This window comes from Nannospalax galili, unplaced genomic scaffold (assembly GCF_000622305.1).
Source record: "Nannospalax galili isolate Female #2095 unplaced genomic scaffold, S.galili_v1.0 scaffold1234, whole genome shotgun sequence".
In the NCBI taxonomy this organism is placed as follows: Eukaryota; Metazoa; Chordata; class Mammalia; order Rodentia; family Spalacidae; genus Nannospalax; species Nannospalax galili.
Window position 1 is genome coordinate 2491035 of NW_008334665.1, and position 22795 is coordinate 2513829.

At 44.5% G+C, this 22795-nt stretch overlaps 1 protein-coding gene across 1 annotated transcript in view; it reads left to right on the forward strand.

Moving 5' to 3' along the window:
- LOC103731132 (CUB and sushi domain-containing protein 1-like) overlaps positions 1-22795 on the forward strand; it is a gene marked incomplete at its 3' end in the record, with an annotated part of 1440296 nt that overhangs the window by 1335272 nt on the left and 82229 nt on the right. The window contains exon 12 of the mRNA XM_017797230.1: positions 11962-12074. Within this exon, the coding sequence (XP_017652719.1) occupies positions 11962-12074 (113 nt within the window). The remainder of the gene's footprint in view (positions 1-11961; positions 12075-22795) is intronic.

A 22795-nucleotide genomic window follows, 5' to 3' on the forward strand; every position in this document is an offset into this window, starting at 1 on the left:
GTTTTTAATGTAAGCACTTAAAACTATGAACTTCCCTCTTAAGACTGTTTTTAAAGTGTCCCAGAGGTTTTGTGGTGTTGTAATGTCCTTTTCATTTACTTCCAGGAATACTTTTATTTCTTTCTTAACTTCTGCTTTGACCCATTCATCATTCAGGAGTGTGTTGTTTAATCTCCATGTGATCGTGTAGTTACTAGGCTTTCTTCTGGTGTTGATTTTATGCTTTATTGCATTGTGCTCTGATAAAATGCATGGAATTATTTCAATTTTTTTTTGTATTTGTTGAGGCTTATTTTGCGCCCCAGTATGTGGTCGATTTTGGAGAAAGTTCCATGGGGTACTGAATAGAAAAAAATTTCTTTGGTGCTTGGGTGGAATATTCGGTAGATGCCTGTTAGGTCCGTTTGAGGTATGGTATTGTTTAATTCAGATGTCTCTCTGTTAGTTCTCTTTTTGTTCTTTTGATTTGTCTAGTGGAGACAATGGGGTATTGAAGTCTCCTGCTATTAGTGAGTTGGGGTTAAGCTGTGTCTTAAAGTCCTGTAGTACTGTTTTATGAATTTGGGTGCACCAGAGTTTGGTGAATATAAGTTCATTATTGTAATGTCCTCTTAGTCAATTGTTCCTTTGATCAGAATGAAGTGACTGGCTTTATCTCTTCTGATTAGTTTTATTTTGAAGTCTATTTTGTCAGATACTAGAATTGTAACTCCTGCTTTTTTCTTAGTACCATTTTCTTGGAATATTTTTTCCATCCTTTGACCTTCAAGTAGTGCCTGTCTTTGAAAGTGAAATGGGTTTCTTAGATGAATTTTGTTTCTTAATCCATTCAACTAACCTGAGACTTTTAACTGGGGAGTTCGGGCCATTGATATTTAAAGTTATTTTTAAAAGATGTGCATTAGTTCCCATCATTTTAATGTCTGTTTGCATTCTTGGTCTAACTGTGCATTTCCACAGTTATACCTTCATTTAGTTTCTTTCTTTTATCCGTTGGGTATAGTTGTTCCTTTCTTCAGCTCTTTGTATTGCTTCAAGAACTCTCTGAAGGGCTGATTTGGTGGACATGAATTCTTTCAGCCTATCTATGTCATGGAAGATTTTTCTTTCCCCTTCGAGACATTTTGGCTGGATAAATTAATCTGGGTTGGCATCTGTGGTCATTTAGAACTGGGAGTCCTTTGGTCCAGGCTCTTCTGATTTTCATAGTTTACACTGAAAAGTCAGCTGTAATTCTGATGGGCTTTCCTGTGTGTGTGACATGTTGTTTCTCTTTTGCAGCTTTTGGTATTGACTGTTTGATCTGTACATTTAGTGTTTTTACCATGATATACTGTGGGGAGTTTCTTTTCTGGTCCTGTGTGTTTCATGTTCTATGTGCTTCTTGTATTTGTATGGACATGTCTTTCCTTAATTTTGGGAAATTTTCTTCTACAACCCTGTTGACGATCTGGTCCATACCATTTTCCTGAGCGTCTTCTCCTTCCTGTATGCCTATGACTCATGGATTTGGTCTTTTCGTGGTGTCACACAATTCCTGCATATTCCATTCCTGTGTTTTCTTAAATTTTTCCTAATTTTCATTTGATTGGTCCAATTTGTCAACTCTATCATCCAGTCGATATTCTCTTTTCCATTTCATTCATCCTGTTGGAGAGGTTTCCTCCTGTCATTTCTAATTGGCTTATTGAGTGTTTCACATCTTTCTTCATTTCAGCCTTAGTTTTCTTCAATGTTTCTCTTTTGTGAATTCAGTCAGAAATTTATCCCTGTCTTCTTTTAGTTCTCTGATTTCTTTGTGCGTTATTTAAATTCTTTTAATTCTTTGATATGGCTATGGTCACTTTTTAAAATTCTGCATCCTAGGTCATCTCTGGGGGTTCTCATTGTAGGCAGGGCAATATTATTTGGGTTTTTTCATATTACTATATTTTGTTGTGATTTTGGCATGTGGATTTCTTTTTCTGCTTCTGATTCAGTGTGTGAGACTCACGCCTTCCTTCGTTGGGTTTAAGTCTGCATCTGTTTGTATACTTGATGTGCCTTTCTTGTTTTCCTATTGGGTACGAAAGCTGGTTGGTCTAGACTTCAGGTTCTCTCTTTTGATTTTATATTAGAGGAACCAGATGGCTCTAGTCCAGCTACTTAGGAGTTCCCACAGAGGCCCAAGTCAGGAGCTAAGAGGGTAGTCCAGAAATCTCAGTTGCTAAGCCCAAAAGGGGCCTGTGCCCAAAGCTAAAAGGAGAACAGGATGTGGGGTCTGGGAGACTGGAGTTCCTCAGCTTGTGGGAGTCAAGGCAGAGTGGGCAGGATCAGACTTACCAGGGAAGAAGACTGGTCTCCAGAATCTCAGGCAGGTTGGCGGTGGGGACAGCCAGGATAGAAGGCTGGTCTCAGGTGTGCAAAGGCAAGCTGGGTATGGGGACAGCCTGGGAAGGCTCCAGGAAACTAGACTGAAGGATTGAGCTGGTCTGGGTGCAGGTGATCAGGAAGCAGTGGGCGGGTCTGGACTCAGGGGTAGTCCAGAGATCTGAGGTGCTAAGAGCAAAAGTGGGCCTGTGCCCAAGGATAGAAGGACAACAGGATGTGGTGTTGGGAAGACTGGATTTGCTCAGGTTGTGGGGGAGTCAAGGCACAGTCATTTGATTGTTTTTTGACAGGGTCTCCCTTGTCAGAGTCCACCTGGGAGTCATGATGTGAACCAGAGTGGCCTCAATTTCATAGAAATCTACCTGTGTCTGCCTCCCAAGGGCTGGGAGTAAAGGCACATGTCACCATGCCCTATGTTGCTGTTTCTTTTCCATTCTGAGCCCCAACAGCTTGCTTTCCTCCTCCCCCTCCTCCTCCCCCTCCTCCTCCTCCTCCTCCTCCTCTTCTACTTCCTCCTCCTCCAGCTCCTCCATCTCCTTCTCCTCCAGCACCTGTTCCACCTTCTCTGCCTCATCCACCTCCACCTCTTCCTAGGAGAGAAAGTCTCCCCCTCCTCCTCCCCCTCCTCTTTCTCCTCCTCCTTCTCCTCCTCCTCCTCCTGTTCCTCCTCCTCCTGCTACTCCTCCTCCTTCCCCCTTCCTCCTCCTCCTTTCCCTGCCCTCCCTTCTCTTCAAAGGCATCTTCTGTCTGCCTATGCCCTGTCTCTTCATTCACACTTTGTTCTGTGGGGGGAGGGGAGGAAGACTGTGTCTCACATTCACAAGACCCCTCAGCCACATACTGCAGTCTGGCTGCACCCGAGCAGGATAGATTGATGAACTGATACCCTTGGGGGCCTCTATCAACTTTTATCCCTTTGACCTTTAAGATCAAGAGGTTTGGACTTGGTAATTTTTATACAGTCCAGCATGTGAACACTTGCTAATTCTGACTCAGGTTAGTGAATTCAAAAGAGAGACTGCAAATGATTGATGTAAGGGCTTCTCTAGGCCATCTAACTGCAATGGATCCCAGCCCAGCAAGCCGTCTGTCACACATGTGTGAGAGGTACATATGAATCAAAGTAACAAGACACAGCTCACACCAGTGTCATGAGGGTGGTCCTGGGGAACATCAGGACTTCAGCACCCACAAGCCATCCCTGATTATAACATTATATACGCCATTATGAATGCTTGTTCTATAAACTACCCCCTCATTACACTTAGAGGCAGCTGACTTCCATATCCGTGTCCCATCCCTTCCCATCTGTCTGGATCATGTAGTGATGCATTTCAAATGTAACCAGACTGCTGAGTGGCTGGAGCCAGTCTAGGCAGTAGGTGGACTAAGTAGTAGCTCACCGAACTCCCCTCTGTACTGAGAAAATTGTGCATGAATATGAAAATGTAAGGCTGTAAACGCAGGCTCCAGGAGACCAGAGTTTACGGTCTTGCCCCTTGCTTTGTTGAGGACTAAACTGCCTTCTGCCTCTAGCAGCTCTGTGCCTTCCTGACACCAGGCGTGTTCCTGAAAATGTTGGGAATGTTTTACTCCATCTCTGAAAGGCCTGCGTATGGAGGAGATCATACTGTGTGTTTTCTTCTTGGAAATCTGCACCTCACACTGCATCAACGCAGTGCAGGCAAATGGCCTGTGAAACACGATTTAAATCACCCCATGTACCTTACTTCCTTCAGAAGAATTCACCAAGTGTAGGGCCTGAGCTGCAGAGACTACTAGGCAGTTCAGGCACAGGTTACGTTTTATTTGGGGGCCGGAAATGACTTCTCAGCTGCCTGATTTATAATTAAAATCATCAAATTAGAGGTTGGTTCCACTTGCCTTCCGGACCTCTCATGTGAGAAAGCAGGTGCTGGTGTGACACACGCCAGGTGCCTATGAGCTTCAGCTCCGGGTTTTGTGACATGTTCAGCTTTTTTCACCCTGGCGTTGAGCACATTTTTGTCTTAAAACTAGCATACAGTAGAACGCAAATTTGATGTGTCACTCTGTAAACATGAATGCAGCGTTTATGCAGATTTCACCAGAGTCAAGGTTGAGGGCAGTTCCTTCCCTCCCAATTTCCTCAGCGTCTCCCCATCTCCCATCATGCCAGAGTCACCATGACCCACTCTCCACTCACCACAGTGCTGTCTTTTTGAGGTTGTCACGCAGACAGAACTACACTGCAGGCTGCCTTTGAGAATACAAGTTGGGTGAAATCTGGTGTAGCAGTTTTCAAACTCAGGTCAACAGCTTCGTGTGAAGGTACATGGCCATCAGTCAGGGCTGTTACCTCATTACTATTCAGCAGAATAAACTTCCCCAGCACCACAGCATTTATGCAGATTTCACCAGAGTCAAGGTTGAGGGCAGTTCCTTCCCTCCCAATTTCCTCAGCGTCTCCCCATCTCCCATCATGCCAGAGTCACGGTGACCCACTCTCCTCTCACCACAGTGCTGTCTTTTTGAGGTTGTCACACAGACAGAACTACACTGCAGGCTGCCTTTGAGAATACAAGCTGGGTGAAATCTGGTGTAGCAGTTTTCCAACACAGGTCAGCAGCTTCGTGTGAAGGTACATGGCCATCAGTCAGGGCTGTTACCTCATTACGTGACCCACTCTCCTCTCACCACAGTGCTGTCTTTTTGAGGTTGTCACACAGACAGAACTACACTGCAGGCTGCCTTTGAGAATACAAGCTGGGTGAAATCTGGTGTAGCAGTTTTCCAACACAGGTCAGCAGCTTCGTGTGAAGGTACATGGCCATCAGTCAGGGCTGTTACCTCATTACTATTCAGCAGAATAAACTTCCCCAGCACCAATGTTTCTTCCCCTCTGTTTAGAACTTAAAAACAGAGAACAACATAAAGATCCTCCTTGTCAGAGACGTGGACAGACACCTGATGTACTGGCTAGAAGGGGTACTGCCTGACACCCCCAAAGGACAGCTACCAGCTACGAGCTGCTGCCGGGCTTGGCTGTGCATCGAGGGGTCAGAGTCCAGTCAGCCATCCCCCCATCAAATGCGTGCCTTGAAAGGAGGAGCAAAGATGCCACACTCTTCAGCAAGGAGAGCTGGCAGATGTGCTCAGAAGTGGGACCATTAGATGCTCTCCATCCTCTTCTCACCCACTCCAGGGGGATGTTGGGGTTTCAGTCTAAGTTGGACATGTGCACAGTTCTACAGGGACCTGGAGGAAAGGAGTCCCACTGCCTACGATTTAAGAAATACCCGGGAGAACACCGATTGGTGAGCAAGGGTTCCCTGTGCTCCAGGGATGGGGGCATTATGTGGACCTCCAGTGTACCAAAACCCCAGAGGCTGACAAATTCAAGGCTTCTGGAAAATGTTCTATACAAAGAAAAAAGACAAGATTGGGTTGAAACTCAGTGGTCGATCCTTTTTCTTACATCCATGAAGCCCTGGATTCCATCCCCATCACCACAAAAGAGACAGACCAGAGCAAGTGTGACTGGAGGGGCAGCAAGTGCTGTCAGCAGGGATTCAGGCCAAGGGAGGGCAGAGAACCCACAGCTGCAGTAAAAGGACCTGTTTTCCTCCCAAAGAGAAGCTTATTTAGAAAGCAGATGGATTGCATGATTTAATGTTTAATTCAGATAATTCTATTTTTAACTTTAAATGAATACATGCATCTTGTATGATCAATTTGGTCAAACATGTGGCTGATTTAAAGAAATCAATTCCAAATGCTGTCTTCTGGGCATGTTCAGTGTCGTAGTGAAGCCAGCATCTGTTTTATTTTTCAGTTACAAATTATTAAATGTTTCCTCTTTCGGCAGTGGCATCAAGGAGGAGGGTTTTGTTTGCTCCCAACAGTTCTCTGCTCGTCCTAATAAACCCAGTTCTGTCTCGACACATCAAAGATGCACTCAAAGAAAACATTTGTTTTAAGTAGTTTAAATTTTTTTTTAGAATTGGAAACACTAACAACCATGAAACATTTATTTTTATTTTAAACAAGTTAAAAAAGTTAACATCCAACTAATCAGTTCAAAAAGAGTTAATTGTGATAAATAACGTGAAAGAGACATTGAGGATAACTCCTGACATCAGCCTGGAGCCTCCACAGGCGAGTACACATGGGCATGTGTGCTCACACACATGCAAACACGCATGCACATCTCTCTCTCTCTCTCTCTCTCTCTCTCTCTCTCTCTCAGAGGCTCTGCCTCAAAAAATAAGGTGAAAGAGACATTGAGGATAATTCCTGACATCAGCCTGGAGCCTCCACGGGCGAGTACACATGGGCATGTGTGCTCACACACATGTAAACACGCATGCACATCTCTCTCTCTCTCTCTCTCACACACACACACTTGAAAAGAAGAAAAGAAGAAGAAAGGAAAAGAAACGGAGTGTCCTAAGCTGTCCTACCCTTGCTCAGGCTCAGTCTGTCAGCCCACCAGTATCACCTGGAGTACTCAGAAACAGCACCCGGTAACACTGCCAAAGACTGACAGCATGGAAAATGCAAGGTATTAGGATCCTGTCATTTTCAAAAATAGCTACACCCATATCCTGTAATTCCCCATGGAGGTCAGAAGAGAGCATTGGATTCCCCTGCAACTGGAGTTACAGATGGTTGTTAGCCACTATGTGGGTGCTCGGAATCAAACCTGGGTCCTCTGCAAGAGCAGCCAATACTCTTAACTGCTGAGCCATCTCTCCAGCCCCATAAATACCTGAAAATTTAAAAAGTGAGTACCTATTATTTCAATTGGACTAGTAAGAGCTACTTGAAGCACTATGTATCCATCTATCATCTATCATCCATCTATCATCTATCTATCATTTATCTATCTATCATCATCGTCTATTTAATATCTATCTATGTATAAACATATGTATTTAATGAAACATTGAAAAAATGAATAGAAAAAGAAAAATGTTTAAATGGGGTGTACAGAGAAATGTGTTTGTAAAAGAGGAAAACATGGGACTTAAGTACCATTTTAAGAGATTTTACCAAGATCTCTCCAAAACTGGCAACAGACATTTAAGTAATTACCGAGGGCCATCAGTTCGATGTGAGGAGACCTCGTTCTAGCACACTGCAATAAATCTAATGAGCAATGAGATGAGAAAATTCTTAGAAGCCTAAGATACGGAACAGTGTGTTCTGAAGGGGGGGCGGGCAGCCACAGACTTCTCCACAAGGACAGGAAGAGCCAAAGAAGGTTTCCCTGGAGTGTCAGGAAAATGGGACAGATTCCTTATGTGACGAGGATGATGAAAACCCACAAGGACAAGAGGCTCATCAGTGTTTGGGCTGCAGGAAGATCTTCCTCCAAGAACTAGTGAGAAGAACCAAACACATACTATGCGACAATCACAAGTGACGTAGATCAGCAAGATGTGGCATTTGGAAATGACGTACTCTCAAATGCACACCGCAAAGTTGACCAAACTGTGCGCAACCATGGCACTGTATGGACTGTGTGCATGTGTCGTCCTGTGCTGCAGTGGGTCCCAGCAACCTCATCACAAGCTCCATACATCGCAACCCCTGAAACTGACTTGGAAACAATCACTTGACTCAAATGCATTTGAAACCTTTCCAGAATCAACTTATTCAAAGCAACAATGCCCATTTCAATAAATATTTTAGATTAACACTGAGTTGTTACTATGTCAACATTACAGTTATACCTCACTAAACATCCCAACTCTTAACTTTAGCTTTATGGAGTGGACTAGAACTCAGAGCACCCTTTCCTCCAGACGTGGCCTGGCACTGTGCTCCAGAGCCAGGTCTTAACCGAAACTTTTTATTCAAAACTTTCTCAAGCATCAACTAGGGAACTACAGACTCGGCTCCACCTTGGTGCTCGGACAATCCTGCCCTTTCATCACTAGGCCTAAAACATCTCATACATACGAAGTCAAATATTCTTGTAAATTTTCATTGTTTTCAATGAAGATATAAATATAAATCAATGCTTTGATTTACTAATTCAACCACACCCACGTTCATTCACTAGTTAGAGCAAAATCACATCCATGGGATCAAGATCAAGCGCCCAGATCACAAGAGCACGTGGCTCAGTGGTGTATGGGTTACAAGGTTAATTAAAATCATTAGTTTAGATTCTGACCAGTTTGTAAAAACCATTCCTACATATGACTAGACGGAGACTTTTCTCTCACCAAGTTGTAAATGGCCAGAAGTAATTTTTCAAGAAAATACCCAAATGTTTATAATTGTAGAAAAATAAAATACTTCATATTAGAGACTGTTTAGCATTGGGGGTGGGGAAGCATAAGACTACACGTCAGGAAGATGCCCTAAAGACCTGGTTTTGAACGCTGACCTAAACAATTATGAAATGAGTAATGAGAAGAAAACCATCACATGCTTCCTTAGATGACAACCTAGAACCTTTATGAAGTATTTGAAGTCTATAAGAACCTGGGGGACGGTAGTGAGCCTGCATAGCTGGTAAAGGCACTTACCACCAAGCCTGATGACCTGAGTTTGATCCTGGGAGTTTGATCTACATTGTGGAGCGGGAGGACCAACTCCCTCAAGCTTCCTCTGACCTCCACACAAATGCTGCCACATGCACAGACCCATACACGATAAATAATAAATACATAAATATATGCATACGACTCGATTTTTAAGACGATTTCAAGAAGGTACAGCTCCCAAGGAACTCTAGATAGGCTGACTAGACGCATAGGATGGACTTGCACTGGGGAACGGCTGGGGGCACTGACAACACAGTGGACAGTAACAGGGATGACCGAGTATGTGGGCTTCAGTGAGGGGGTGGAGGGGGCTATGGGAGGGTGCCATTTGGGATGTGGGTATAAAGATGAATAAGATTGTTTGGGATGTTCTGTCTGAAATACAAAGAAATCAATAAAAATGAGTTATGCTTAAAAAAAATAAAAACAAAAAAAATGAAGAATGAAATGGAAAACTATGAAATTTGATTCTTTTATATTTCATGGACTGACAAATATGCAGTAAAATGCCAAAATATTTGTGATTACTGATTAACAGTTAGCTATCTTAGTATAATTAAAACGTATATTGTGAAAAGTTCAAAAGGGTCATGAAACTAAGGATGGAAGTAACTACAGGCAAGGTAAGGAATACAGATGGTCCACTCGCCCTGAAGACCGGTTGGTGCTTCCTTTAGAAAAAAACAATTGTATTCTTGAGAAATTTTATCAAACAATGAGAGGTCTTTGTTCTGGGAAACGCTGCACGTCAAGGTTACCCCAGCTTTGTGGGTCACCTACCAAAGCAGGGAGCACTTGAGGGGCAGTGGAGTATCTGCTGCATGAGTTCTGCTCAGCCAGGGTGGGACAAGCTGATGGTGAGAAGCACAAGGCTGCTCTCTGGAATTAAGTCACATAGATAGAGCCAGTCCCAAAGGCCAGCTGTGAGTTCATTTACTTAATAACATTAATGAAGAAATACAGGGCTAGGGACAGGCTAGTGGTGCCAGCAGCAAGAGGGTGCTCAGGTGACTTTAAGAGGCACAGTGAGGAATTTGATGGACGTGTACTGTATTAACAGCAGTGTGGATTCCCAAGGCTACATATGTGATGTAGAGAGGTACACACAGACACATAAACCATATATCACATATACATGTGGCGGGGGAGGACTTGTACAAGACAGGTCAATCACATCCAGGCTAAAACAATATTTATCGACTTTAAAATGCTAGTATTATCACAATGGGAAAAGTACATATGGTCTCTTCATGCTAATTCTGACAACCTCATTAAATGTTGTCTTAGTCAGACGGCTATTGCTTTAATAAAACACTCACCAAAACCAACTTGGGGATGAAAGGGTTTATGTGGCTTACAGCACAGTTCATCGTCAAGGAAAGTCAAGGCAGGAACCTGGAGCACAAACCTGCTTTCTTATACAACACAAGAAAACCTGCCCACCATAGACTAGGCCTTCCCACACCAGACAACCGAGGAAATGTCCCACAGACCTGACTACAGGCCAGTCCAATGGAAACAGTTCCTCAGTTAAGGTAGCCTCTACCCAGCTGTGTCAAGTTGACAATGAAAGCTGTCCAACACAAATGTCATATTTTCTTAGGAAAATATTAAAACATACTAAGACTAATCACCTCTTATATATGCATATAAAATGAATTCTAGGTAGAAATTAAAGCAAAGAAATTCATAAGTAACATCCGCCCAAATCTTATTGAGAAAAGTGTTTTACAAAGTATGATTTCACTTACAGAATGCTTTGTAAAAGCAGATGCAACTGTGGTTATTTGAGCAAAGCAGGAGGGAAGGGCAGGGAGAAGGGACAGAATCAAGAGGTAGCTAGGGTCTAGTGATTCTCTCAGAGGGAACCTGGGTGCTAGCTCACTTTCTAAGATGCCGCAGAGCTTGGCATTGTCATCCATGTGCCATTTGGCTTGTTACACCTCAACAATATGCATGTACAGAAAAGCAAACAAATCTCTCTTGCAATCAAACAAGCAAATGCAAAGAGCAATCGTCCAACAAGGACCAAGTCCAGCCACACGTGTGCAGCAAGCACACAGCACTCACTAGAACACAGTCCTTTTCCAATCTGAGTGTAACATGGCCCAAGTTACGTGGCATGTAATGACCACCATTCATCTTCGTGAGAAGATGCAGGTATTGGATGCCGTGATGAGAACGTTGGGTTGATAGACAGATGCTGTGATTGATGGAGTAAATCGTGTGTTCACATTCCTGGAACCATTCTGCTGAAAGCAAAGCTTCCTATTTGATTAGGGACATTTGTTTTGTTTGAATTGATTTCTTTCCTGCACTTTTCCTATTTCAACACGCTTTTCTGTCAGTATGTTGAGTTCGGTCAATGGAATTAGTGTTTCTTTTTACCGGCCGCCAACACAGGGGCTGTGACTGATTTGTGATGTACATTGAGTTCTTCGTGGAAACTTCCATCTGGTTTAACCTGGATGTTAATATGCAGAGGAAGTTCAATAATTGCTTCCAAGTCTGTTTCAGCTGCGAATAACGTATGATTACCTATAGTACGTTTTAAGGGATTTTGTGGTGAGGGTGTGTGATGATTCTAGAGTAGGTGCCCCAAGCACTTAGTGAATCAACTTGTAGAGTTTCCACCTTGAAACCAGTTCCCTTTGATGGAGCTAAGTCATGAGACTACAGTCACAACGCTTGACTCCCTGTCACATGTATGACCAAATTTCCCTTCATATATGTCCAACTCTCCCTGTTTGGATATGTTCGTACCTTTTTAGTGCTCTAAGTCCTGCCCCTGGGAAGCTCAGTTCAGGCATATGGGATGGTTACTCACTGTAGCTGATTTTTAAAATGAAAAACATGTGATTGGACACTTACCACAAAATATCAGTGATATAGCTGTTTAAATATTAATATGAATGAAAAGCTGCTGGAGATTTCCTTGAAGAATAGCAGATATATTCTATATTTGGTTGTCCAAGGCAGCGAGATTCACCTGAGATAAAGTCAGTGTACCTGCTGTTTTCAGTGCTGGTCTGACCCTTTCTGTCCTATGCAGGCTCACCGGCTCCAGCGTTCCTGACCTCATTGTGAGCATGAGCAATCAGATGTGGCTCCACCTGCAGTCTGACGATAGCATCGCCTCCCCTGGGTTCAAAGCCGTGTACCAAGGTAGGCCGACGGAAGCTCTTCAGGGTTTCAACTGGAGACTCTAGAAAGGGCAGAGGCCATTCTGCGTGTGACAGAGATAAATGAAAAACCAGGCTGGAACACCATTTATAAATGAGAATTGTGGTTTGCAACTGGCCTATTGCCCTACCAACAGGCCGTGTTTGGGGAATGAGAATGTTTACTAGAAAGCCTGACTTGCTGTGATGCATGGCCTCCTCATATACAAAATGAGAGGAAATGTCAAATGTGAGCTATGAGGCGTGGTGGGCTGTGGGTCTTGTGGCAATATCACATTGGTCGATATTTTTAAATTTATTAGGTTTTTACATTTCAACATTTAAACAAAAGGGACAGTGTAAAGTGCCTGAATCGATGTTCTTTTGTGGGCTTTGTGAGCAGACCTAAGTATTTGAAATTAAAGGTCTGTGCTTCTCACCGTACCTGAACAATGAAAGGGCCCTGGGAGTCGTGAGAAACTGAGCAGTGCTCCTGACCTCTGCCTTCGGCTGCTTCTCCTGGAGAAGGGGGCTGGTGTTTGTCCTGGGCATCCAGAACTATGCTGAACGTTAGCACACGTGGTCCTGCTCCCAGATCACTGCGTTTTCTAGGCTCTCCAACCACTGCATATCTTAGGATAGTGGGCATGTTTGAAGCTTGTGACATAACGATGTGTCTTATTTTTAAACATACCATGTAAGTGTAGTTTTTAGATTTAAAAATTAATCAAGAACTTGTTGTAGATGCAGGTAAGGGGACAGATAATAGAGAAAGACCCAACAAGTCCACACAGGACATGCAAGGGAACAAATCGCAAGTTCACCTAAGTGAACACCTCGGAGCTGCCAGAGCCTTTCAGTGTAAATGGACGCAGCCACGGTGTGAGTAGCTTCTGTGCTAGGTAGCAGCCTAACCCAGTGTCCTCAGTGTGAAATGAAAGTGTGACCTCGATTCTTCTTGCATGGGCATGTGGTGAGACTTCTTCCTCTTTTCCATAAAAATAATCCTAATACGCAAAGTAATAATTCCCATCCCACTCTTGGCTTAGTCCTAGGGCATGGGGATAATCGTCAGCCACTTCCTGACATTTACAGCCCTAGACATGACCTCTCATAGACCTTCTACCTGGGTTTATAGTTTCCCACAAATGCATGGCAGAGGTACAATATTTTCCAAGTGACACATATTGCCACAGCCTTTGGTGCAATATAAAAGCATCAGGGAAATACCAAATGCTTTCTTCTGGGGCGGGCAGCAGAGGACTCGGTCCTTCAGCTTAAAGAACCATAACCATGTTGGTGTCTCTGAGATACGTCAGGCTCACTGCCAAGGTCAGATCCCTGACTGGAAAGAGCCCTGAGAATTCCCAAGTAAGATGGGGCATTCCCCTCTGCTCAGCTGGATGACCAGGCCATACGAGGTAGGATCACATTCAACTCTAACTAGTCGGCTATCTCAGAGTCTGTTAAGAGCTACAACTATTATGTCAGGAACACAAGTATGACCTCACATCTAAAGGAGTCACCATCTCAGTAAAACGCACCATCTTTTGTCAAAACAGCATTATAAAGGTTAAGAATATGTTTTTTTAAAAGGTTAAAACTTTGAGAATCTAGAACATTGAGAGAATATTTCGAAAGAGGGCTCTCTAGCAAAACTCTGACTTTTTTGTTACTTTATTTGTTTTGTGTGTGCACGTGTGCATGTGTATGTGGGCACACATATCACGGTGTATGTGGATGTTGCAGGAGTCAGTTCTTTCTTTCTACATGTGAGTTCTGGGGATCGAACCCAGGTCGTCAGGCTTGGCAGCCGTCGCCTTTACCCACTGAGCCATCCCACAGGTTTGAGAAGCTGGTAATGCTGAGTGGGTATAGAAAGCTAATACTGGAGATATCATACAAGTCAGTCATCTCATTCCTCAGTTCTTATGAGTTATATTGTCAGAAAATGCACACAGCTGGTGTATACACATGATTTAAGTTGGTGTTGATGTTGTATGGCTTGTCTAACACACAGAGTTATGAACACACAGGGCAATATTTCTGCCACATGTTAATGTAACTTAAGAAAGTTTGGACAACTCTGTGTCAAAGCTCAAATTTTTGGTTTGAATGACGAGTACATCCCCTTCATACTGCTGTAAAAATGAAGGTCATTTAAAGCCATGGCAGGGTAAGAGCTCAACTAAACAAACACTAGCTACAACCTGCTACCTGCAGTTATGTGTTTAATTGAGAGTATTTCCTGAAGCTGTTTTTTTCTATTCTATAACAAAAGCTGTAGCCCCCTGGGAGGTCTTGCAGGAGTAGCCCACACCCATCCCCTCCCTCCTGCTTGGCCAGGGAACTTCCTAAGAGGCACATGCCATCCATGTCCTACTGGATATTAAGACACTCTGCACCAACAGATCATCATGCAGGGAGAGACTCAGAGCAGGGAGCAGGGCTTAACTGTGGAGGTGCTCAGCGGCAACACAAAGCGGATTCCTGTAAATAAGTTGTCTTCTTAGACTTATAAGCATGAATGAATGTATCATAGAAAATGTGTGTTTGGAGGCAGGCATGTCATTGTCCATCTAATTATCTATTGTCTATCTACCATCTGTCTATCATCCATGTTTCTATACTTACTATTTATCTACAGTTCTCTATCTTTCCATCCTATTCTATCTATCATCTATCTATCTATCATCTATCTATCATCTATCTATCATCTATCTATCTATAATCTATCATCTGTCTGCTTATCATCTATCTATCATCTATCTACCATCTATCATCTATATCTATCATTTATTATCTATCTGTCATCTATCTATCATCTATCTACTTATCTATCTATCATCTATCTATCTATCTATCTATCTATCTATATCTACTATCTATCATCTATCTATCTATCATGTAAAGAATGCTGATACTTCACCATAAGAAAATTATTGGAATTAGTATGAAAATTTCAAATACAAGATGAGATCCCTAGAAGTATAAGAAAGTGATAAGAGATAAATATCTTTGCTTGTTTAAAGTATCTATCAAATAAATGTATTTAATTAAAAATAATCTATTAAAATACATTAATTATAGTCCCAGCACTTGGGAGGCAGAGGCAGGTGAATCTCTGTGAGTTCAAGGCCAGCCTGGTCTACATAGTGAGTTCTAGGACAGCTGGGGCTACAGGGAGTCCCTGCTTCAAAAAGACACAAAAAAATACATTAATTAATTAATTAATTAATTAACCTATTAAAATAGATTAATTATAGGAGAATTGTATAATATTATATAATGCATCAATTAAATAATCTCTAAGTGGCTATATGTAAATTACACAGAAATTTTCAGTATGTGGATTCTATACATGGGCTATATTTATGCCATTTGCATATTGATAAATCATAATACAGATATGTACATATCAATCTTTGAATGATATACAGGTTCATGGAAGCCAGTGCATATCTGGCATGCATAGATCCTTGAATTGAAATTCTGTCATGAGTTTCAAAAGTAACTACTGAGCCCACAAAATGTCTTGTAAATCATGTTCACAGTTAATAATACCAGAATTCTTGTTAAATCGTTGGAGGAATGGGATGATTAGAGGCTATGAGCATGTGAAATAAAATACTCATTGCACTACGCAGACATTGCTGGTCACCAGAGCGGGGGAAAGACAGGGGTCATCTGCACTCCAGGCAGGGCTCCTTGGGAACCACTGCGGCTGGATGTCACATACCACCGTGCGTTTGCCATCTGGGTGGGCACACGTGTTTACAGCTCAATGTATTTTCAAGGGAGTTGCCGCTCCACCTGCTTTTTGTCGGGAAAATAGCATTCAGCTACAGTTCCTTGCACAGGTTGGGCTACGGCTTCACAAATAGTGCTTTATGTCAGTTGCTCTAGCTATTTAAATTTTAGCAGGGGTGAATTAGCGGAAAAGTTCCTCAGGAAGGGCAGCTTAGGATGAAACCCAGACCTCTTTCCAGCTCCCACTGAGAATCATTTCAGTAGAGCACTGAGTTCAACAACTCTGCTTTGCTTCGTAGATCAAACCAGCAACAGGAGCAAACCAACAGCAGGGTGAGCATCCTCAGAGCTGCTGGGCCTACGGCCAGGGGACTCTGCCCCTGTGCTGGGTACAAACCCAGGCCCCATATGGCACTAAGGCAAGAGACAAGGAGGGTAACTGTCACTGACGGCAGACATGATCGTGCAGACGGTGACACACAGCCCTCCACTCCTCTGCCTTCATGGTCACGTTGTTTGCAGTTGGTTGCCTCAGAATAAGACCAGGAGTCCCAAGCCTGAAAGAGAAGGCGAGGCCGCAGGAGCAGCGTCAAGTCACCCTCCGCTTGGAATGCTGTGTGACCCACAGTTGAGCATCATGAAGACCTTGGACCGTTATATGTTTAAGGTCAATTCTAAAGACCCACAGAGTTTTATTTCAATCTATGACAGGTGTAGAGAAAAGAGTATTGGAGTTTGGTGGAAGGAGGTATTCTTAAAAATGTGCTAGGGCTGGTGAGACGGCTCAGTGAGGAAGGCACTGAGTTCACGACCAAAGTTAGGTCCCTGGGACCCACATGGTAGATGGAGAAAACCAACTCCCACAAGTTGTCCACTGACCTCCACACACGCACTATGGCATGTGCATGCCCACACACATACACAGACACACACATGCATATACACAAGATAAATTTTTTTAAGTGCTAAGTGAATCCTGGATGCCTGAAGTTTCGGCCAGTCCATAGGCTGTTTGAGTCTTATAGCATCATTAATACCAGTGGGAGGATCTTACAGTGGGGACACAGCAGACAAACACGTGGTGAACAAAACAGGTGCCTCCTCACTGCAACCCCAGCCGCAGCCAGAGAGGATACTAGAGGCTGAGAGCTGACCCCGACCAGACGCCTTGGTTAAAGCAGGCAGTAGGATCTTGTGGATTTGGGGGGTGAGCTAACGCTCTATAATTGTCTATTAGTCATGGAACTGGCCTCCCTGTGCACAAACATGCTGGCTTGTTCATGGTGAGCTAATGGGTGATGACATCACTCCACAACTGATGAGTGCATCCTGGTTCTGGTTTCTTCATCACCTTGCATAACCTACCCAGAGTTTGTTCTGATCCTTATGATGAGGTTCAGGGAAGGTAAGTATTTAAGCTTCATAGAACATACAAGGGAGGGAGGGAGAACAACCACGCCAACAGGTTACAGTCAAGTCCACCCTGTGTTACAGAGGGGACAAGACACACCTCTGTGACAAACTCCGGGTGCAGAGCTGAGCAGAGCCTCAAAGGCTGAGGTGGTAAAGGGGATGGACACCTACGAAGACAGAGGTGCTCAGCCATCTCACAGGCCATCAGAGCCACAGATTCTAGAGAGAGCTTCCGTGGGTTTACCTCCATAGCAATATTCTCATTGTGTGTGAGTGCAGGCACACCTTAGTGCACATGGAGGAGGTCAGAGGACAGCCTCCTCCTCTGGTGTGGGTCCTGGCCTTCCATGGCGTTTGACACAGCGTCTGTTATCCACAGCAGTGCACACCAGGCTAGCTGCTCTATGAGCTGCAGGGAGACTCCTGTCCCACCTCCCCTGTAGCCACAGGAACGCTGGGATTACAGACATGTGCTACCACACCTAACTCCAGTGGGCTTTAGGAATTCAAACTCAGGTCTTCATGCTGCAGGACAAGCATTCCCCACGGAGCCCCCTTCCCAACTCACTTCTCCCTGGGCTTCTCTACTATCTATGGCTTCCTAGGTTTGCGCATATGGGGTTTCTAGTCCTCAAACACTATAAACTCATTGCTAAGCTACTGAGAGAGGACAGGATTCAGGGAGAAGGAAAGCACTCCCCTTCTAATACCATGGTTCCATCCTGCCTCAACGCATAGCCCTCTTTACATCCTTGGCCCAGTGAAGTTTGTTTAGCTTCTAATTTAGAGTCTATGTGTCGGTGGAGTAGCCTGTCCGCCAGCTGGAAAGTCCACACAGCATCTGCCTGGTGTACGTGCCTCTCTGATCCAAAGCCCCCAAGCCCAGCTGTGTCCCCACCTCCTCAGATGGAGCCCTGAATCTCTGCCTTTGTCCCCAATCCCTCAGAAACCTAGTGGCTCATGCAGTCCTCCCCACGGCCTTTCCATGGTCATCCTGGGATGCTGTTGAGTGACAGGGGCTCTTATCTTAGGCTGAGGACCCTTAGCCACTCAGGGAGGCATCTCACACTGCTTCCCCATAGTCATAGTACCTTGTGTCTTACGCTGTCCTTGGTACCCCCCCCCCCACATGTATGGGCAGCAGACAGCTCTACCAACAAATCTTTGAGGAAGTAGACCCTCTTTTTAAAAAAATAAATTTCTTATAATTTATCCTTAGAGACCGACCTGCTATTTATATCATTTTAATGTGGATGCATTCATTTTTATTTATTGACTATATTTTTAAGTCTTTGAGAATTTCATACACGAGTGCCATATTGAGCCCATCCTCCCTCTCCTCCCTCTAACTCCTCCCATGACCCCCTTCAACTTTGTGACCTCTTCCCTAATTGCTACTGTTACTTACAAATGCACACCCATATATTTTCTATGCATATGTAATGTCAGGGTGAAGACGTGTACACGGGAGCAGCACTGAAGGAAAGACGGCTTCCTTATTCGGTTTCCTCCCTCCTGGCTGAGCTCACGGGTTATCAGGCAAATGTTCTGCTAAGTTGGGTGGCAGCGCTGACACGGTGGCTCTGCCTTTGCTGTGTCTGTTGCTACCTGTGTGCAGTTACCCACGGGCCCTCCACTGTACCCTTGCTTAAGAAGTGTGAGATTAACAGATGACTTAGGTAAAGACAGCTGGTAATAGCCTCAGACTGTGGGACGGTGCCGAGTCAACCATACTGACTCATTTGCCATGTGGGCCGAGTTGATTGGTGGGAGCAGGCGTGATGGACCTGGACTTGAGGAGCTTTGTACTTCGGGAGCACTGTTGATTGAGGTTCTGTCGTCCGAGTTGCATCTTATGAGTGAGTAAGAAATGGAGAGCCCTGTAACCATGTGAGAGTCACTATCACTAAATTTTAAATCATCAGCAACTAGTCTGAGCCAGGAGAGGCTGTGCCACCCGCGTTAAGTTCCAGAGACACCCGGGCTTAGAGATTCACTGGCCCTGCTATCTCCACCTCCATGTTGGTTGCTCTCATGGGTTCCTTCTCAGTCTGAGTCAACTCAGGTAAAACGCGATGGGGATGACATGGGGTAAGAACTGCAGCACTTGTGGTAGCAGACAGGCCAGGGGTCTGTGCATCCTGTGTGGAAGTGCAAAGTCAGAGGTAAAACACGGCGTTTAAGGTTTGTGGAGTGCTTGAAAATTGAGAACACACGGATGTCCTGGGGAAAGTGGTCTTCCTCTTTCTCCCGTCTTTGGACTGGACTTCCTCATCTCGTGGCCAGGCACGTCTTTGGCTGACCTGAAACCTTCACCCTGTGTCTTTGAGTCAGATACGGTATGGGGAGGGGCACATTTCCTTAGAAGACCTTTTGCTTCGTTGCTTTAAGGTTCTACCTAAATGTGTATTTATTTTATTTCAGATTCATATTTTCTTTAGAATGTGTAATATTTTTGTTATCTCCAAAGAATCTGTTGGAACGTGAGCTGTGCTGACATTCCAATAATCACACGTTAGTGGCTGGTTCAGAGGTCCCGGCCACACAGATCTCTCTTCAGTCACACACTGGATCTCGATCGCCCACAGCTGCATTTTCCTCTCACAAAAATGCTGCCAGTCACATGCTGTTCTCTGGTGACTTGGCTTGGTGCAGTTTTGTGACTTGTTTCTCCAACCCGTTGGCGGCCATGAGAGCTCCATCCTGTGGACTCTTCCACAGAGAAATAGAAATGGTATCAGCAGGAAGTAGCATGGTGTTCTGTCATAGTGGGAAGGGGTTGTCCCAGACCTCCAGATGTGGGCAGGAGGCAGGGGAGAGTGCAAGGCAAGAGGCCTCACTGAGGAGCCTCATCTCAGAGATGCATTTACATGGCTGTTGATGGCCCTCTGTGGTGAGAGGTGGGAGGGAAACACCTCTGTGGATCACCACAGTGCACTCTCTACCTCCAGGCAACAAAGGTACAAACCCACAATTAGGAGCAGTTAGCCTTCTGCCAGGCTGATTGGAGGGAAATTAGCACATCAAAGGAGCTCTGACAGCAACCTTTGTGGCACTGAAACCAGTACTGGGAATACTCCATCCACCCCATGGTGAGTAGAGAGAGTCTGTCAACAGAACTGAGAACACCACAAAGGCAGGAGGCTTAAAGCTGAGGGGCAAAGGCAGGCTTGGGTCTTTGAAGGCTGAGCTTTCCCTAAATGGCACCAGAGGGGGGGGGGAGTTGTTGGTGAACAGCACTTGGGAAGGAAAGACCTTCAGATGAGCAATATTAGGTTGTGACTGAAGGGATCCTGAAGTCAAGTGGCCAGTGTGGGCTGGAAGAGGATGGGTGAGGTGTACACTGAGCCTCTATGATGGGAGCAGGTACAGATGGGATGCAGGCCGTGTGTGTGGGAAGGGTGGCGGGCGACTGGAGACTTCATGTCTTCACATTTCAGGTCAGAGCCCAAGGACCACGCGGATGGTGAAGGGCTTGTGCCCCCTGTGTTCCCTGGCACTCCTGCTGCTCTTAGAAAGCTTCCCAAGCTGCATCAGTTCTATGTCCAGAGACGTTTTGTTTTGTAAAATGTCGGAATAGTTAGGATAGTTGTTTTTCCAATTTCAGGCTTGTGCTGCTTAGTTTTAATGGTCAGTTTGACACAACCTGGAGTTACCAGAGAAGAGGGACCCTCAACTGAGGAACTTCTTTCTTTTACTTTTAATTTGTTTATTGTTTGAAAGTTCATACATTTGTACAAGGCATACTGATCATATCCACTCATCACTACATCATCCTAATCCCCACCTCATCTACCTCTAAGCTTTATGTCCTCTTTAAAAAACTTTTTTATTGTGCTTTTGCAATTTCACACAACAGTTCTCAGTCAAATCCGGACCTCCCTCCCCCATCCATGCCTCCCCCATCCCCGCACTGGATCTCATGTATTCCACGGTATATGTTAAACCTTATTCATTCAAGAGTTTGTAATGAAATGTCCTTCAAGTGTAAATGTATCCGCTGGAGTCTGGTCAGTCCATCTAGTGATCACATGTAAGTCCTACTTCCCTCACCCAGCAGCTGTCAGTCTCCAGTAGTTCTCAGTTCAGGGCCAGCCTGCCACCCATTTCTCTCCCCCTTTGGGCTCCCTGCGACCTGAAAGTTTCTGCTTCCCTGTGCTTATGAACGAGCCCTGGCTCTTACAATCTTTCCCCTTTTCCAAAATGGTCCCTGAATTGTGGGTAGAAGAGGTTCCTATAGGAGTCCCATCCTGCACTCTGAAGTCTCTTAGTCTTTAAAACTTGGCCGGTTGTGACCTGTGTGCATCGCAGTCTGTTGTACAAGCTTCGCTGGTGAGGGCTGAGGGTGCATTCTCCAGCCCTTGTTCTATGTCCATGAGCCTTAGGTGTAGAGGTTCAGCTGTAGATGTGTCACCTAGTACTGGGCATCTCTCTGACACAGGTTCTCTGTGTCTGATCAGTTTTGCAATTTTGCAATAGCCTCCATCTTTTGCAAAATGATGCTTCTTTGATGAGTGGTGTACAGTGTGTTTGTCTGTAAATGTAAGGATTGATCCACAAAAACAAGTTTCAAAAATATAATCTTATCAACATGATTTCCTTTTATTTATTTACCACTCTTGGTTCTTACAGTCTTTCTGGCTTCTGTTCTGCAATGATCTCTGGACCCTGACAGGGTGTGATGTCAGTGTCTCATTTAGGCTGAGCACCTGCTGTCTCCTGTTCTCTGCGTATTGACCAGTTGTGGGTCTCTATGTTAACTGCCATGTGCTGCAAGAAGAAGCTTCTCTGGTGAGAACTGAGAGATGCACAAATTTATAGGTCTAACAATTAGTCATTGGGAATTAGTTCAATAGTTTGTCTATTTAGCAGAAAATAGAAAATAGTAGTAGGAAACCACGTTGTCTGGGTACCACAGGGTAGTTGCATATATGAACTGACAGATCTTATGACAGAATGCAAAAGCCTAAGTCAGACAAAAGCCCAGCATGGAGGGGGAGGTGGGCAGGAAGCCCTGGTCCTAACTAAGAAACTACTGGCAATTGATAGCTACTGGGAGAGGGAGAGTCATTTTTCCTTAGGGTTCTGATGCTTGGTGGGTTGACCAGACTTCAAGGACAGACCCACAGTCAGGAACATTTGGAGAACACAAATTAGACTTGATAAGCCCTTAATAACAGAGAACATGAAGTCAGAGGCGTAGGACGGTGAAGAAGAGGACAGGGGGTCTGACTAGGATCAGAATACATTGCATGAAGTTCTAAAGACAGCCAGTATAAATAGTGAGCTGATAAAAATAACTAATTATTGCTTAAGTATCTGGGGAGTCGCTGTGAGGAACCTCCATGTGGGGCTACCTGTCCAGTGCTTGGCCTGGGTGCTACCACTACTGTAGCCTCTGAAGGCTGTGGTGACACTTGCTGAGGTGATGACACCCGCCGTCCCCTCCTGACCCTCACTCTCGCTTGTCCCATAGTCAGATCTTAGAAATAGGAGTGTGTAACCACCGTTTGGTAGGGAAGCCCAAAGCAACCTGCTCCCCTTTAGGAAAATAACTCATGT